The sequence below is a fragment of the Erythrolamprus reginae genome, chromosome 3, assembly GCF_031021105.1.
Source record: "Erythrolamprus reginae isolate rEryReg1 chromosome 3, rEryReg1.hap1, whole genome shotgun sequence".
Taxonomy (NCBI): Eukaryota; Metazoa; Chordata; class Lepidosauria; order Squamata; family Dipsadidae; genus Erythrolamprus; species Erythrolamprus reginae.
In genome coordinates, this window is record NC_091952.1 from 252,545,380 (window position 1) to 252,561,830 (window position 16,451).

General features: G+C 41.5%; 1 protein-coding gene across 3 annotated transcripts in view; it reads right to left on the reverse strand.

Annotated features, from left to right (window-relative positions):
• TRAPPC9 (trafficking protein particle complex subunit 9) overlaps positions 1–16,451 on the reverse strand; it is a 410,909-nt gene that overhangs the window by 308,892 nt on the left and 85,566 nt on the right. For all 3 annotated transcript variants that reach the window (XM_070748345.1, XM_070748348.1, XM_070748347.1), the window contains exon 17: positions 9,490–9,614. In XM_070748345.1, the coding sequence (XP_070604446.1) occupies positions 9,490–9,614 (125 nt within the window). The remainder of the gene's footprint in view (positions 1–9,489; positions 9,615–16,451) is intronic.

The following is a 16,451-nucleotide window of genomic DNA, read 5'->3' on the forward strand; positions in this document are numbered from 1 at the left end:
TCCTCAATCTGAGTATTGCATTGGCAGTTCTGTGTTAGCAAAAACTTCAGAAGAGAAGGATTTAGGGGTAGTGATTTCTGACAGTCTCAAAATGGGTGAGCAGTGTGGTCGGGCGGTAGGAAAAACAAGTAGGATGCTTGGCTGCATAGCTAGAGGTATAACAAGCAGGAAGAGGGAGATTGTGATCCCCTTATATAGAGCGCTGGTGAGACCACATTTGGAATACTGTGTTCAGTTCTGGAGACCTCACCTACAAAAAGATATTGACAAAATTGAACGGGTCCAAAGACGGGCTACAAGAATGGTGGAAGGTCTTAAGCATAAAACGTATCAGGAAAGACTTAATGAACTCAATCTGTATAGTCTGGAGGACAGAAGGAAAAGGGGGGGACATGATCGAAACATTTAAATATGTTAAAGGGTTAAATAAGGTTCAGGAGGGAAGTGTTTTTAATAGGAAAGTGAACATAAGAACAAAGGGACACAATCTGAAGTTAGTTGGGAGAAAGATCAAAAGCAACGTGAGAAAATATTATTTTACTGAAAGAGTAGTAGATCCTTGGAACAAACTTCCAGCAGACGTGGTTGGTAAATCCACAGTAACTGAATTTAAACATGCCTGGGATAAACATATATCCATTGTAAGATAAAATACAGGAAATAGTATAAGGGCAGACTAGATGGACCATGAGGTCTTTTTCTGCCGTCAGTCTTCTATGTTTCTATGATCAAGAAATGGGACGATGGAAACATACAAAATATTGTAAATAGATATGCATATAACAATGTATGAGATTTGGGTGTAAATCTGTGTTAAAATAACATGATGTTTTAAGACAAAAAGCAATTTAAAATATGATGATCATGATGATCATGATGATTATGATGATGTCAATACAACACAGGAAACGAGATCTCTATGCTGGATTTCGTATTTCATCACCAGTCGGACGCTTCCCAAGCACCTAGAACTGCGTGATGTAGCGGCGAATTATGTTTGCCGATCCCAGTAAAGCGGCCTTTTGCAATTGACAGATGGAGATTTTGTCAATTCCGATGGTTTTCAATGTCCGATGAGATTCTTTGGCACTACGCCCAGCGTGCCAAGTACCACTGGGACCACTTTCATTGGCTTATGCCAGAGTCGTTGCAGCTCGATTTTTAGATCTTCGTATTTCACTTATTATTATTATTATTATTATTATTATTATTATTATTATTATTATTAATTAGATTTGTATGCCGCCCCTAGCCGTGGACTCATTCTCCAAAAAAGGTTTTTTAAAAACTTTTTTTTTAAAAAGAAACTGCATTGTGTCGCTTTGTGATGTCAGATGGCTCATGTCATAGATCAGTGAAGGCGAACCTTTTTCACCTTGGGTGCCAAAAGGATGCACGCATGTGATAGCATGCATGAGCGTGCCAACACACCATAATGCAATGATATGCGCATGTACACACAAACACAACCAAGCTCCCCCCCCCCCCCCAAACACATACGCACAGGCCTTACTGAAGCTACCAGACTTCCTGTAGGCCCGTTGGGCTGTTTTTCGTTGTCCCCAAGGTTCAGGAAAGCCTCCTGAAGCCTGGGGATGGCGAAAAATGGCCCAAGGGGTTACTTGGAAGTTTGGAAACAAAACAAAGTTGAGCTTCCCTACTACTTAATTTCAGATAGTTGCAACCAGCCTTACACACCTCGGCCCATCCTTTTTTCCGGAAGGCCTCTGCATCCAGTAACAGAGCTCCGGATCGATCCTACCACAATGCATCAAATTGCAAAGTACAATGGTACCTCTACTTACAAACTTAATTCATTCTGTGACCAGGTTCTTAAGTAGGAAAGTTTGTAAGAAGAAGCAATTTTTCCCTTAGGAATCGATGTAAAAGCAAATAATGTGTGCGATTGGGGAAACCACAAGGAGGGTGGAGGCCCTGTTTCCTCCCAGGTGATTCCTAGACAGACCCCACGGAGGCTTCCCCCCGCCTTTTCCGGCCCTGTTTCCTCACAGGAGATTCCTAGACAGGCCCCACAGAGGCTTCCCCCCGCCTTTTCCGGCCCTGTGTTTCCTCCCAGGAGATTCCCAGAGAGGCCCCACAGAGGCTTCTCCGTGCCTTTTCCGGCCCTGTTTCCTCCCAAGAGATTCCTAGAGAGGCCCCACAGAGGCTTCTCCCCACCTTTTCCAGTTACAGTTTCGGAGGCTCGGGTTTGTAAGTGGAATATGGTTCCTGAGAAGAAGCAAAAAAATATTGAACACCCGGTTCTTATCTAGAAAAGTTCGTAAGTAGAGGCGTTCTTAGGTAGAGGTACCACTGTACAACTTATTTTCCCTCTGTCAAACTATTTTCCAGTTCAAAACTGATTTACGTCTCAACCTAGGTATTCAAGCTCCACACAGCTACCACCACAGTATAGAGCAAAATTCAAATGCACCTCCCAACCCGTACACATACACACACACAGACACACCTCTAAATACATAGACACCCAAGCAATCTGGGGAATCAATAAAGAGAGATGCCGTATTTATTTGGTGCAATGCTATGGCAACTGCCTGCCCAAGCTCATTTTCTGAAATATCTGTTTCCTAGCAACTGTCCCTCCCCCTCCCCAACCACCACTACCCCGAATTTGCAAACAAATAAAAATTCTAGCTCTGGGGGGGGGAAAAGGAGGGCGTGGGGAACCTACAACGCTGTCCATAAATAACTCAAAGCGTTCTACTTTTAGGTTTTTACATCGACATGAAAAACCTGTTTGAAAAGGCAGACTGCTTTAATTGGATGACAGACGCCTTCCTTCCTCACGAACTGGGTTACCTGCCCGTCAAGTTATCTTTGCAAAATAAAATAATAAAATTAAATTAAAAATTAAAAATGTGCATTTAATATGTACGTTTCAGGAAAGCCTACAGATGTGACACCCGTGTATTTAAATGAAGGGAGCCAGAGTTAACCGTGGCGAAGTCTCCGGGAATAGAACAATAATCCGTAAGGGAAATTATGCAGCGTGTGGCAACCGACAGAACGGATATAAATACCCCTATTAGCAATCTCAACTCAATCTTTAAAAACAGTGCAAGACCGACAGCGGCAGTCTAAAAATAGTCAGGCAAGGATGGGTTTGAGCACTTGGCCTGAGAAGCTAGCACTAGCGCTCTCTCTCTCGCTCTCTCTCGTGCCTACACTGGGTGAATTTCAATTCCCCGCTCCGTGTAGTTCAAAATGAACACCTTACAGCGCAGGCGAGACAGGCAGGATGACAATTCTCTGATCTCTTAACTGACGTATGGCGCAGGCTAGCCAGGGAGGAGGAGGGGGAGAAAAAAGTAAGTCAACGGGGCAGGGCATTTCAGAATATAAAATACAGGTGAGTTCTCGACTTACAACCGCAATTTGAGCCCAACGTTTCTCTTGCAAAGCGAGATAGTCTGCCTCAGGTATCCCAGCGGCCGCTCAGGTCCCATAAACCTTTCGTAAACTACTTAAAATTGAGACATCTCCCCCAGGCCTTTTAATAATGGGGGTTTTAGTGTTTTTAAATTATTAGATAGATAGATAGATAGATAGATAGATAGATAGATAGATAGATAGATAGATAGATAGATAGATAGATAGATAGATAGATAGTGCGGGTGACATTTTGGTGATTTTCACCAATTTTTTGCTTCTGCGCATGCGCGGAACCCAAAATATCAGTGAAAAATCACTAAAATCTCCCTGTTGCGTGCATCTTCGCGTGAGATTTCACTTGCTGCGGATACGCAGAAGCCAAATTTTGTGCCGACGGGCAGGTGCATGACCACGACGGCCTCGGAGGGCACACCAGTAGCGCCAAAGACAGCAGGCCTTCACTGGTCACGTGATCCTCCTTTGTGACCTTCTGATACGCAAAGTCGAGCCAAGTTCATTAAACAATAAGTATGACTAGTTTAAAACTACAGTATTGTTAATAACTTAACCGTGGAAAAAGGTAATAAAATGCGACAAACCTCACTTAGCAAATGTTTCATTTTGGAACAGAAATGTTTATTTATTTTATTTATTCATTAGTAATATTTACATGCCGCCCAGTTCCAAATGGACTCTTCCAAATGTTGGGCTCTATCTGTCTGTCTGTCTGTCTGTCTGTCTGTCTGTCTGTCTGTCTGTCTGTCTGTCTGTCTGTCTGTCTGTCTATCTATCTATCTATCTATCTATCTATCTATCTATCTATCTATTTTATTCGATTTTTATGCCACCCTTCTCCTTAGACTCAGGGCGGCTTACAACATATGTTGGCAATAGCACTTTTTAACAGAGCCAGCCTATTGCCCCCACAATCCGGGTCCTCATTTTACCCACCTCGGAAGGATGGAAGGCTGAGTCAACCTTGAGCCGGTGATGAGATTTGAACCGCTGACCTTCAAATCTACAGTCAGCTTCAGTGGCCTGCAGTACAGCACTCTACCTGCTGCGCCACCCCGGCTCTTGCAGTCATAAGCACAGGACTACCTGTAGCATGAACTGAACCCATTTCCTAAGGGACATAAATCGATTTCGTTTGTTTGTTAAAATTTACATGCCGCCCCTTTCTCTTGTCGAGCGACTCTGGGCAGCTTGCAACATCATAAAACCAGCAATGTAAAATATTAAAACGTGAAAGCATTAAAAGCAAGAGCATTAAAAATTAAGAAGCCCTGGCTAAAAATAGGAAGTGATACATAGACAGGAGGTGGAATTTGAATCGTCTCATTCTATCAATTGCCTTCGGCAAGGAATGCCCGCACTGCAACCCCGACCCGATCGGCAGAGACAATTTTGAGGCTCTTTCAAAAGGCTAAAAAGGTGACGGTGATTAAGAACATAAGAACCTAAGAAGAGCCCTGCTGAATCAGGCCAAAGCCCATCGAGTCCAGCATTCTGTGTCACACAGTGGCCCACCAATTGTCCAGGGGGATCTTGAGCAGAAAGAGAAGGCAAAACCCTCCCTTTCCCATAACCCCCAACAAATGGTACTCAAGGGAACCCTGCCTGCCTCAACCAACATAGAGGCGGCACATGGACATCCGTTTCAATAACCACTGATACAGTTGGTATCCATGAATCTGTCTAATCCTGCCTTGAATCTGTTCTGTCGAGCTCTCTGGTAGAATCCTCCCAAAAATGCACAGATACAATTTCGCTCTTCTCATGCGTGGCTGTATCATTAACTCTTGTTCTGAATCCAAGGAGGAGCTAGATAATTGATCTCCTTCTGAGCTGTCTGCCACACTCTCCTCCTCCCTGTCACTCATGTCTTCTTGGTCAGAGGAGCCTTCATCAGCAGATTCCACCGGGGGGGGGGGCAAAACAGGCCTGCAGCATGTGGATGTCTCCCCCACATCCACAGTCCTTGGGGCAGGAGCTGGGCCAGAGCTAACCACAACAGAATGTATCAAGGCTGACAGCTGTCACGACCTCTTCTGGAAGTGAATTCCATAAACCAATGAGCCTCTGGGTGAAGAAATATTTCCCTTGAATATTTCCCTTGTCCTCGCTTTCTTACCTATGAGCTTTAGGGAGGGCTCCCTTGTCCAAGCATTTTTCTCTATCCACCTTTTCTATCCCATGCATGATTTTATACACTTCGATCAAGTCACCCTTTAAACCCCTTATACACCATCTTTCAAGGCTGAAGAGACCAAGGCATTGCAACCTGGTATTATAAGGGAGGTACTCCATTCTCAGCTCAAGGGGCACGGGAGTCACAGCAATAGCTCTTATATACCACTTCGTGGTGTTTTATAGCCCTAAGCCATTTACAGAGTCAGCGTCTTGCCCCCACCAAACTGGGTCCTCATTTTGCTAAGCTCAGAAGGATGGGAGACTCAGTCAACCTTGAGCCTGGCAAGAGTCAAACTGCTGGCAATTGGCAGAATTAGTCTGCAATACTGCTTTCTAACCACTGAGCCACCACGGCCCTTACAAGATGTTCCAAAGAGTGAAAGCCACAGCAGAAAAGGTTCTTCTCCTGGACCCAGTACCAACCAAAGATTTTTGGCCAAAAGGATCCATAGCATGCCCCTTCTGGGCATTTACAGAATTTATGAGATTTAATACATTTAAATTTAATAAATTTATTAGATGAAATAAAATTATAGAAAATCTAAATCATGAGTCACGGTGATGCAGTGGTTAGAGTGCAGTACTGCAGGCTCCTTCTGCTGACTGCCAGCTGACTGCAATTTGGCAGTTCGAATATCACCGGGCTCAAGGTTGACTCAGATAGTTGGGTAAAATGAGGACCCAGATTGTAAAATGAGGACCCAGATTGTTGGGGGTAAGAGGCTGATTCAGTAAACCACTTAGAGAGGGCTGTAAAAGCACTATGAAGCATTATATAAGTCTAACTGCTGTCACTATACGCACCATCATAACATTGATCAGTCACTGATGTGTGGTCACTTGATGAGGACTACCTTCAGAAAGTCCTCGACTTACAACCAATTTTTAAGTGACCATTCACTACATTTTTTTCTGGATCTTGAGAGCTGTAAGATATCTACTCTATGTTGATACAATGGCATTGATTCCCATCTTGCTGGATTTAGCCTGTTCACACGATGAGTTAGGATACCTTGTCTAAAGTAGAACCTAATGGTCTAGTCCAGAGGTCTTCAAACTTGGCAACTTGTGAACTTCAACTTCCAGCATAGCTGGCTGGAGAATTCTGGGAGTTGAAATCCACAAGTCTTGCCAAGTTTGGGGACCTCTGGTCTAGTCTCACCAGCCATGATTTTGGGGACCAGAATTTAAATCTGCATCTCGCATGTTTAACCCTATGGTCTACATCTACAGTAGAGTTATTTGGTTGAGTTGAGGGGCTATAGAAAATGGATGGATGGATGGATGGATGGATGGATGGATGGATGGACAAATGGATAATCTTCCCTCAGATTGCTTTACTTCAACAAGTTTCATATATTCATGTTCTATCTGTATTTTATTCTTGACCTATGTTGGAAATTCCAAGTAATAAACTATTTCCCATGATATTTTTGTTATTCCTGCAGCCAACACTATAAAGCAAAATAACAGTGGAATATCTTTTACTGATATACCAGATATCTCCAAATTTCAGTTGCTCTACAAATATATACACACACTCAAATTAATTCGTAGGTCAAGCTGACATAAGTAATTTCTATATAAAGTTCCTATGTTAAATTGTGTAAATTTACCGACAGATGTATGAGACATGTCAAATAGCTAATGATTAACTAATAAAATATAAATGCCTAAAATATTGCAAATGGTCCATTCCCAGCCTTATAGGAAGACTAATTTTTGCTTGGACAATGAAATACGTTATTTTATGAGAGTTAGAGTCTAACTCTTACTGGATACAGGGCCCAACCTAGAAACCAAGCACAAGTTCTTCTAAAGAAGCCTTATATTCAGATAAGCTGTAGTTCAGCAGTTCAAATCTCACCACTGGCTCAAGATTGATTCAGCCTTCAATCCTTCCGAGGTGGGTAAAATGAGGACCCAAACTGTTGGGGGCAATACGCCGATTCTGTAAACCGCTTAGAGAAGGCTGTAAAGTACTAAGAAGCGGTATACAAGTCTAAATGCTAAATGCTAAGCTAAATTCAAAAATGTGAGAGAATTCCTGAAGTTTGGCATTCAAACAAATCAGCTATCAAGAGCCACAGAAATAAAAGTCACACTTACACATCACTGAAGAGGCAATCAAAATCATAGGAAGGGAGCAAAGAAGAGCAAAAAATACATTCCTTCCAATATTCAGATAAACAAGGATCAACACCCAGATTATGACTATATAAATTTGAATGCATAAATAAATATAAACCGGCAGCAAACCGCACACCCACTAACACTGATGATGTTATCTAGTTGAACAATGAGATGTCTGCAAGCAAATAATCACAATTAGAGAGCAGCAAGAACTTCACAGTTCAACCCTGGGCTAAATATTTTATTTTCTTTTGCACAGAAAACATTTAATACAGATCTTGGCATTTTATGTCCTAGGGGCCATATCCGGCCCTGCTCCAGCTGTCTCTTTCTGGCCTGTACTGTTAATTATTATTGTTGTTGTTGTTGTTGTTGTTATTGTTATTATTATTATTAATTAGATTTGTATGCCGCCCTTCTCCATAGACTCGGGGCGGCTCACAACAATAACAAAGACAATGTAAGAACAAATCTAATAATTTAAAAAACACTAAAAACCCCATTATCAAAAGCAAGACATACACACAAACATACCATGTATAAACTGTATAGGCCCGGGGGAGATGTCTCAGTTCCCCCATGCCTGACGGCAGAGATGGGTTTTAAGGAGCTTGCGAAAGGCAAGGAGGGTGGGGGCAGTTCTAATTTCTGGGGGGGAGCTGGTTCCAGAGGATCGGGGCCGCCACAGAGAAGGCTCTTCCCCTGGGTCCCGCCAAACGACATTGTTTAGTCGACGGGACCCGGAGAAGGCCAACTCTGTGGGACCTAACCGGTCGCTGGGATTCGTGCAGCAGAAGGCAGTCCCGGAGATATTCTGGTCCGATGCCATGAAGGGCTTTATAGGTCATAACCAACCCTTTAATTGTGACCGGAAATTGATCGGCAACCAATGCAGACTGCAGAGTGTTGGTGTAACATGGGCATACCTAGGGATGGTGGGGGACAGGGGTCAGCAACAGCAGTGGGAAGGCGTTAATCCTCCAGTACAATAATCCCAGTTTCTCACATGGCCCGCTGGGAAAATTTCCATTCTTGATTTAATGTTGTGTTTGGGCCTGGGCCAGCCGTTGCTCCCATAGATTGGAGACGCGGCACAAAGTGAATGTGAAAGCCTGGCTGACAGCCAGGAAGATATGGCAGACAGCCAGGAGGATTGAGCAGACAGCCCAGGGGATTTGGCCTGAAGTCCCTCAGACAGTCTTTCCTCGCTGAGTTCGTCTGCAGATCAATATATTGATCTACGTAGCCGAAGAGCTATGCAAAGAAGGGATCGCTTTAAGGAGTATTACAAATAATTATAGGAGCACCTGGGCTGGGTGTGGTTCCTTAATGAGGGCTAACGGGATAAAAGGAAACAAGGGCCAAGGCAAATTGTGGCTGTTATCTGTGTTGTTTTGTAGTTCCTGCTTCGAAGTTTCTGTGCCGTTGGAGTTTTCAACCCAGTTTTTTCAGACAAGTGGGAGGTGAAAACTCTGGGACTTGCTGTTTGCTTCAAAGATTCAAAAGTACTCCTGAAATGTCTTTGCTCATTCCAGGTTGTCTTTGTTTGTTTTTCCCTGTGTTTTTTGTATGCGGCTGAAGTAAGCCTTGCATTGTTTTTGGACATTAAGAACTGTTTTTTGAGTAAGCTATTTTTGTTTATCTAATACAAGTTTGCTGATTAGCAGAGCACGTGTGTGTTTGATTTCTTTTCATTGGACTATTACGCATTGCAGAGCCAGCCAGGCAGAACAATTTAATATCAGTTACAAAACTAATCTGATCGCCTACCTTTATGTGGCTGAAGTCACCAACTTTCGTAGCTTCCTGTGGATTCATGGGCTTATTTTCTATACGTGGTTTTATCACTTGTCGAAACGGACTGGAAAGTGGAAGACCACTCACACTAATTCCATCTACAAAATGAGGGGGGAAAAGTCAAAATTACTATATTGTATTTTCTAAGACACTTTCCAGATTCTTATCTAAAGATTGTATTTTTGCAGGGTATCTTTTCCCATAGTTTACTAAGCTCAATTTTAATTGCTCACAGGATAAACTGAATTATAGTCAACAAATATCGCATATAAGGCTAAAATCTAGTTGAATAATTTCAGTTCTATATGGCACATGAACAGAACCAATAAGGTGGAATCGGATTCAAATAAATGTGAATGTTTCACACACTGTTTGAACTGAAGTTTGAAAAGAATAGAGACAATAAACCCAACAGAAGTGTTGGAATAATTGCAAATTGCTACTAAATCCTAACTTGCTCTTTTGTTTTACAATGTGATTGGAAACTGTAGCTAATTCAGAACTAAACATGCTAGATAATTTGACCATGTGAAGATAAAAAGCAAAGAAGCCCAAGCTTATTCATAATTGGAATAATGAATTTTGGCAATACAGTACTTTATTCTAAAGCAGTATTTTAAAAAATTGCGGAGGAAGTAATCAATATATATTTTAAGTAATATAAATGCTAAGTCTAAATGTGACCAAATAATGCAATATTCAATAAATGCTGAATGGATATTTATTAGTATGAATTATCCCCAGTAAAACAGCATTATTTTTTGAAAAACAGCATATTAATAACCAGTCTTAAACATAAACGTGACATTATATTATACCAAGAATATTTTACAAGCAATTTACATATTTTATATTTGCCATTCTACATGTTTTAGGAGTGACTAAAAGCCTGCCTTTTAAAATTCATATCATACAGATATTTATTGCCAGGCCATCAAAATGATTGACTTTTCTCCAAAAGGGGGGAAAAGGTGACTACAGTTTATTAATCTGTTATTTCAAAGGCGAGAAATGGATTTTAGCCTTTAGCTGTGAGCCAATTTAAATAAATATCAACTAGCTGTTACATTAGTTGCTCTATCTGATATTGATTGGTTTTGATATTTATTTTGCATGTTACGTTCTAACATGACGGGTGTAAATAGGGATCCGTGGCACTACCATCCATTTGCAATTCGAGTAGTCTACAAACCCAATTAGGATAAATAAAATCAGCAGAGATTCTTTGTCAGATTCCTTTGCATTTCTTAGAAAAAGGAGTTAGTTGGTACTAACTGGTTGATTTGTTTGTTTGTTTGTTTGTGTATGTATGTATGTATGTATGTATGTATGTATGTATGTATGTATTAGATTTGTATGCCGCCCCTCTCCGTACACTCGGGACGGCTCACAACACAATAAAACAGTTCATAACAAATCTAATAATTTAAAATATTTTAAAAACCCCACTATTAAGCAGACATACGTACAAACATACCATACATAAATTGTATGGGCCCGGGGGAGATATCTCAGATATCTATCTATCTATCTATCTATCTATCTATCTATCTATCTATCTATCTATCTATCTATCTATCTATCTGATTTGTATGCCGCCCCTCTCCGTAGACTTGGGGTGGCTAACAACAGTAATAAAAAACAGCATGTAAATCCAATACTAAAACAACTAAAAAACCCTTATTGTAAAACTAAACATCCATACAAACAAAAATACCATGCATAAATTGTAAAGGCCTAGGGGGGAGGAATATCTCAATTCCCCCATGCCTGGTGGCAGAGGTGGGTTTTAAGGAACTTACGAAAGGCAAGGAGGGTGGGGGCAATTCTAATCTCCAGGGGGAGTTGATTCCAGAGGGCCGGGGCCACCACAGAGAAGGCTTTTCCCCTGGGCCCCGCCAAGCGACATTGTTTTGTTGACGGGACCCGGAGAAGGCCAACTCTGTGGGACCTAACCGGTCGCTGGGATTCGTGCGGCAATCAGGCGGTCTGATTGCTTATGAAGTGCAGGCAAACAGTACAGTACTGACTTTTTAAAAAAATTAATTTTTTAATTAGTTTTAATTACAATGTAAGACTCACACAACATAAAACAAGTGTTTTGTGAATTGTGCCCACCACCAGACAAACATTCATACCCCACCACCAATCGCGGGTGTTTCTTGTATAAACCATTTTACCCCAAGAGCAAAATATCTATTTACATATTATAAAGTGATTCCAATTTGTTCCTTGTAGCTTGGTCTCGGATCCTACTCGCCATGTATCATCTTACCTTGTCCCATCGTCCCATCAGTTGTCAGAAATCAGTTTCATTATTTCATCCTTTTATCCATAATCTCAAATTGAATGTGGTCCACCATGTACCGGTACCAATTTTGCATTGTCCATTTTGTCGCATCCTTCCAACCCAAGACTATTACCGCCTGAGCGCTTTCTATCGCTGCTTGTTTTATTTCTCTAAATTCTCCCATCTCATTACTTTTGACTTATACTGCCATTTCCTTAGTAATTATCCATCTTATATTTAACATCCTATTCATATCCTCTTGCACTTTTTGCCAAAAATTCTGCACTACCGGGCATTCCCAAAACATAGGCATAAACACTCCTTTATCTTGGCACCCATGCCAACAAATACCCTTAACATTCTGCTGAAATTATGCGAGTTGAACAGGTGCGTAATACCACTTATGTAATATTTTCCTTCTCATTTCCCTAACTCTTGTATTCTTAGTTTTCCTTATATTCTCTACTATATTATTCATCTCTTGCTCCTCTCACTTTGCCACCATTTAGTCAATCCTTGGATCACATCCCCGTCTGACTGCACTAACATCTTATATATATTACTTGCTGGCGCCTTGGTACCCTCACTTTTTTCTCTTATTATTTTCTCTATCTGCAAACAGTACTGACTTTAACCCAGAAATGAACTGATTCTTCAATCAGGAGGGGAAAAAATAAACACAACAATCAGAAACCAAAGAGTTCATTTTCCAATCCTAGAGTAACTACGATAGGAAGGTCCTCCCAAGCGGCTTTCCAGTTCCTTGCGCACCTTCTCCAATTTGCTTATCTGCAGCATCACAAGAACACGTTATATGAAGGGATAATCTGCCATTATTCCCTACGTGTGTTTGTCTCAGGCCAGGCGATGCGCACACAGCTTCAGGTCACGGCGTGCACGCACATGCGTCCCAGCGAGATTTTGCTTCTGTGCATGCACAGGAAGGGAAATCTCATGAGAGATGCGCACGAGAGAGATTTTGGTGATTTCTTTTTGCTTCCGCAAATGAGCGAGAGCAAAAAATTGCTGGAATCTCTCTCACGCATGTCCCCTTGTGAGATCTGGGTTCATGCACATGCGCAGAAGCAAAATCTAGCTGGGACGCGCATGCCAGAGACACAGAGCTGTGTGCGCAACTCTATTTTCGCTATCGGTACACAGTGTGGTGCATACCAGGTAGCAACGTGATACTGGTTTGTGCGTATGTATGTGTGAGAAAGAAGGGGGAGGGAGGGGGAGGGGATGAGAAGGAAGGAAGGAAGGAAGGGGAGAGAAAGAAAGAAAGAAAGAAAGAAAGAAAGAAAGAAAGAAAGAAAGAAAGAAAGAAAGAAAGAAAGAAAGAAAGAAAGAAAGAAAGAAAGAAAGAAAGAAAAAGAAAAGTTTTCATAGCTCAGAAAGCAAGCCCAAAGACAGCCCAGTTCTTTTCTGCTCTCAATAGGGATATTTAAAGAATAACAATTTAGTCTAGTGCAGTGATGGTGAACCTATGGCACGGAGACATATTGGTGGGCATGTGAGGTTAGGTCCAGCGCACGCATCAGCTATTTTTCCGGTCTTGTGGGCCCACTGGGAGTTTGGAAACAAGCTGTTTCCAGCCTCCGAAGTGGGAGGGGAAGGCCCATTTTCACCCTCCCCAAGCTCCTAGAAAGGCTCTTAAGCATGGGGAGAGCAAAAAACGGACATGCCTTCACATGCTGGGGGCCGGAGGGTATGTCTGTGTCATGGGCGCATATGCTGTTGTTGTTAAAAGTGCAGTAGTCGCCAACAGGGAGTACATCGTGATGTATGCTTTTATGAATAACATTTAAATAACTTCGGAGGCAGCGTAGCTGTAAATTTTCTAAACGTAGTAATTGAAGTCTGGAGGAGTAAGGTAATTTGTTGCGTAATTTGTTGTTACCCATGAAAAACACCTAAGTACGTTTGGATAGTCACTCTCAATTCAATTTATTAGATTTGTATGCCGCCCCTCTCTCTCAGTCCAGCTCACTTTACAGGATTGCTATGCAGACACAGGTCTGGAAAAGCAGGGGCAGGGAGTAAATAACCCGGCTTCAACTGGTTGCAAAGTTGCAAGGTTTTGCAAGAAGAAGAAATGAGAAAAATCCCATGGAGGATGTTTTCTTTCCTCCCCCCACCTCCGTTCTTCCACCCCCTCCCCTTCCTTCTCCTATCCCACCTCCACACAGACAGACAGACAGACAGACAGACAGACAGACAGACACACACACACACACACACACAGACAGACTGATATTACTATATCAGTCTAAAACCTCTGACTCCAAGGACAGTATACTTTTATCCTTGAGGTTTGTCAACTTCTCCAATCAAATAGCAAAATGACTTCTAATCTAAAATCCATTACTGTACGAGAAAGTAATTAACTTACCTTTATTAATAGTGGTTAAATGGTAAATAATTTATAACTAAGTAGAAAATAAACACCACGTATTTAGTACTGTGGCTCTTAATGAAAATATGCAGTCATTAGATTTTATCAATATGTGACAATACTACTTTTGCCCGGAAGAATATTGTGGAGCACACAACCGAAACTTATAAATAATGTACAGAGTATTGAAATTATCAGGTTTATGAGATACGGTGCAATGCAGCTTTTCAATTACATTTTGGAAAAGGCTGAAAAATGATTGTCTCTCTGCTTTATTATGTAAAAGTATACTTAGCAATGTAAAACCAATTCAGGGGATCTGTTCCTCTATCATTTTTCAGTGGGTCAATGTGTTGGAATCTGACAGACTTGTAACATTCTGATAATGCACTTGGGGAAAAGGAATCCTCAATCTGAGTATTGCATTGGCAGTTCTGGGTTAGCAAAAACTTCACAAGAGAAGGATTTAGAGGTAGTGATTTTTGACAGTCTCAAAATGGGTGAACAGTGTGGTCGGGCGGTAGGAAAAGCAAGTAGGATGCTTGGCTGCATAGCTAGAGGTATAACAAGCAGGAAGAGGGAGATTGTGATCCCCTTATATAGAGCGCTGGTGAGACCACATTTGGAATACTGTGTTCAGTTCTGGACACCTCACCTACAAAAAGATATTGACAAAATTGAACGGGTCCAAAGACGGGCTACAAGAATGGTGGAAGGTCTCAAGCATAAAACATATCAGGAAAGACTGAATGAACTCAATCTGTATAGTCTGGACTCTGGAGGACAGAAGGAAAAGGGGGGACATGATCGAAACATTTAAATATGTTAAAGGGTTAAATAAGGTTCAGGAGGGAAGTGTTTTTAATAGGAAAGTGAACACAAGAACAAGGGGACACAATCTGAAGTTAGTTGGGGGAAAGATCAAAAGCAACATGAGAAAATATTATTTTACTGAAAGAGTAGTAGATCCTTGGAACAAACTTCCAGCAGACGTGGTTGGTAAATCCACAGTAACTGAATTTAAACATGCCTAGGATAAACATATACCCATCCTAAGATAAAATACAGGAAATAGTATAAGGGCAGACTAGATGGACCATGAGGTCTTTTTCTGCCGTCAGTCTTCTATGTTTCTATGTTTCTGTGTTTCCCAAGCAGCGAAGAGGCGAATGAACAGTTTGCCTTCAGGAGCTGTGGGTGCAGGAGGCATTTAAGAAAACACTGGACAGCTCTTGACTCAAATTGTGTAGGGTCTCCTGTTTGAGCAGGGGGTTGGACTAGACCTCCCAGGTCCCTTCCAGCTCTATTCTGAGCTGAAATCAGCCTTGAATCATTACTATCCAGACAGTGGAATGTTTAATGTTTCCAAATGTAAAATAATGCACTTGGGGAAAAGGAATCCTCAATCTGAGAATAGTATTGGCAGTTCTGTGTTAGCAAAAACTTCAGAAGAGAAGGATTTAGGGGTAGTGATTTCTGACAGTCTCAAAATGGGTGAACAGTGCGGTCAGGCGGTAGGAAAAGCAAGTAGAATGCTTGGCTGCATAGCTAGAAGTATAACAAGCAGGAAGAGGGAGATTGTGATCCCCTTATATAGAGCGCTGGTGAGACCCCATTTGGAATACAGTGTTTAGTTCTGGAGACCTCACCTACAAAAAGATATGGATAAAACTGAACGGACCCAAAGACGGGCTAAAAAAAATGGTGGAAGGTCTTAAGCATAAAACGTATCAGGAAAGACTGAATGAACGCAATCTGTCTAGTCTGGAGGACAGAAGGAAAAGGGGGGACATGATCGAAACATTTCAATGTGTTAAAGCGTTAAATAAGGTTCAGGAGGGAAGTGTTTTTAATAGGAAAGTGAACACAAGAACAAGGGGACACAATCTGAGGTTAGTTGGGGAAAGATCAGAAGTAACGTGAGAAAATATTATTTTACGGAGAGAGTAGTAGATGCTTGGAACAAACTTCCAGCAGACGTGGTTGGTAAATCCACAGGAACTGGATTTAAACATGCCTGGGGTAAACATATATCCATCTTAGGATAAAATACAGGCAATAGTATAAAGGCAGAGTAGATGGACCATGAGGTCTTTTTCTGCTGTCAATCTTCTATGTTTCTATGTTTCAAACTGCTAGGTTGGTAGAATCTGGGACAAGTTATAGAATTTATACATGGCATGTTTGTTGGTATGATTGGTCTCTTAAATTGGGGTTTTTTAGATTACTTTTTAATATTAGATTTGTTAC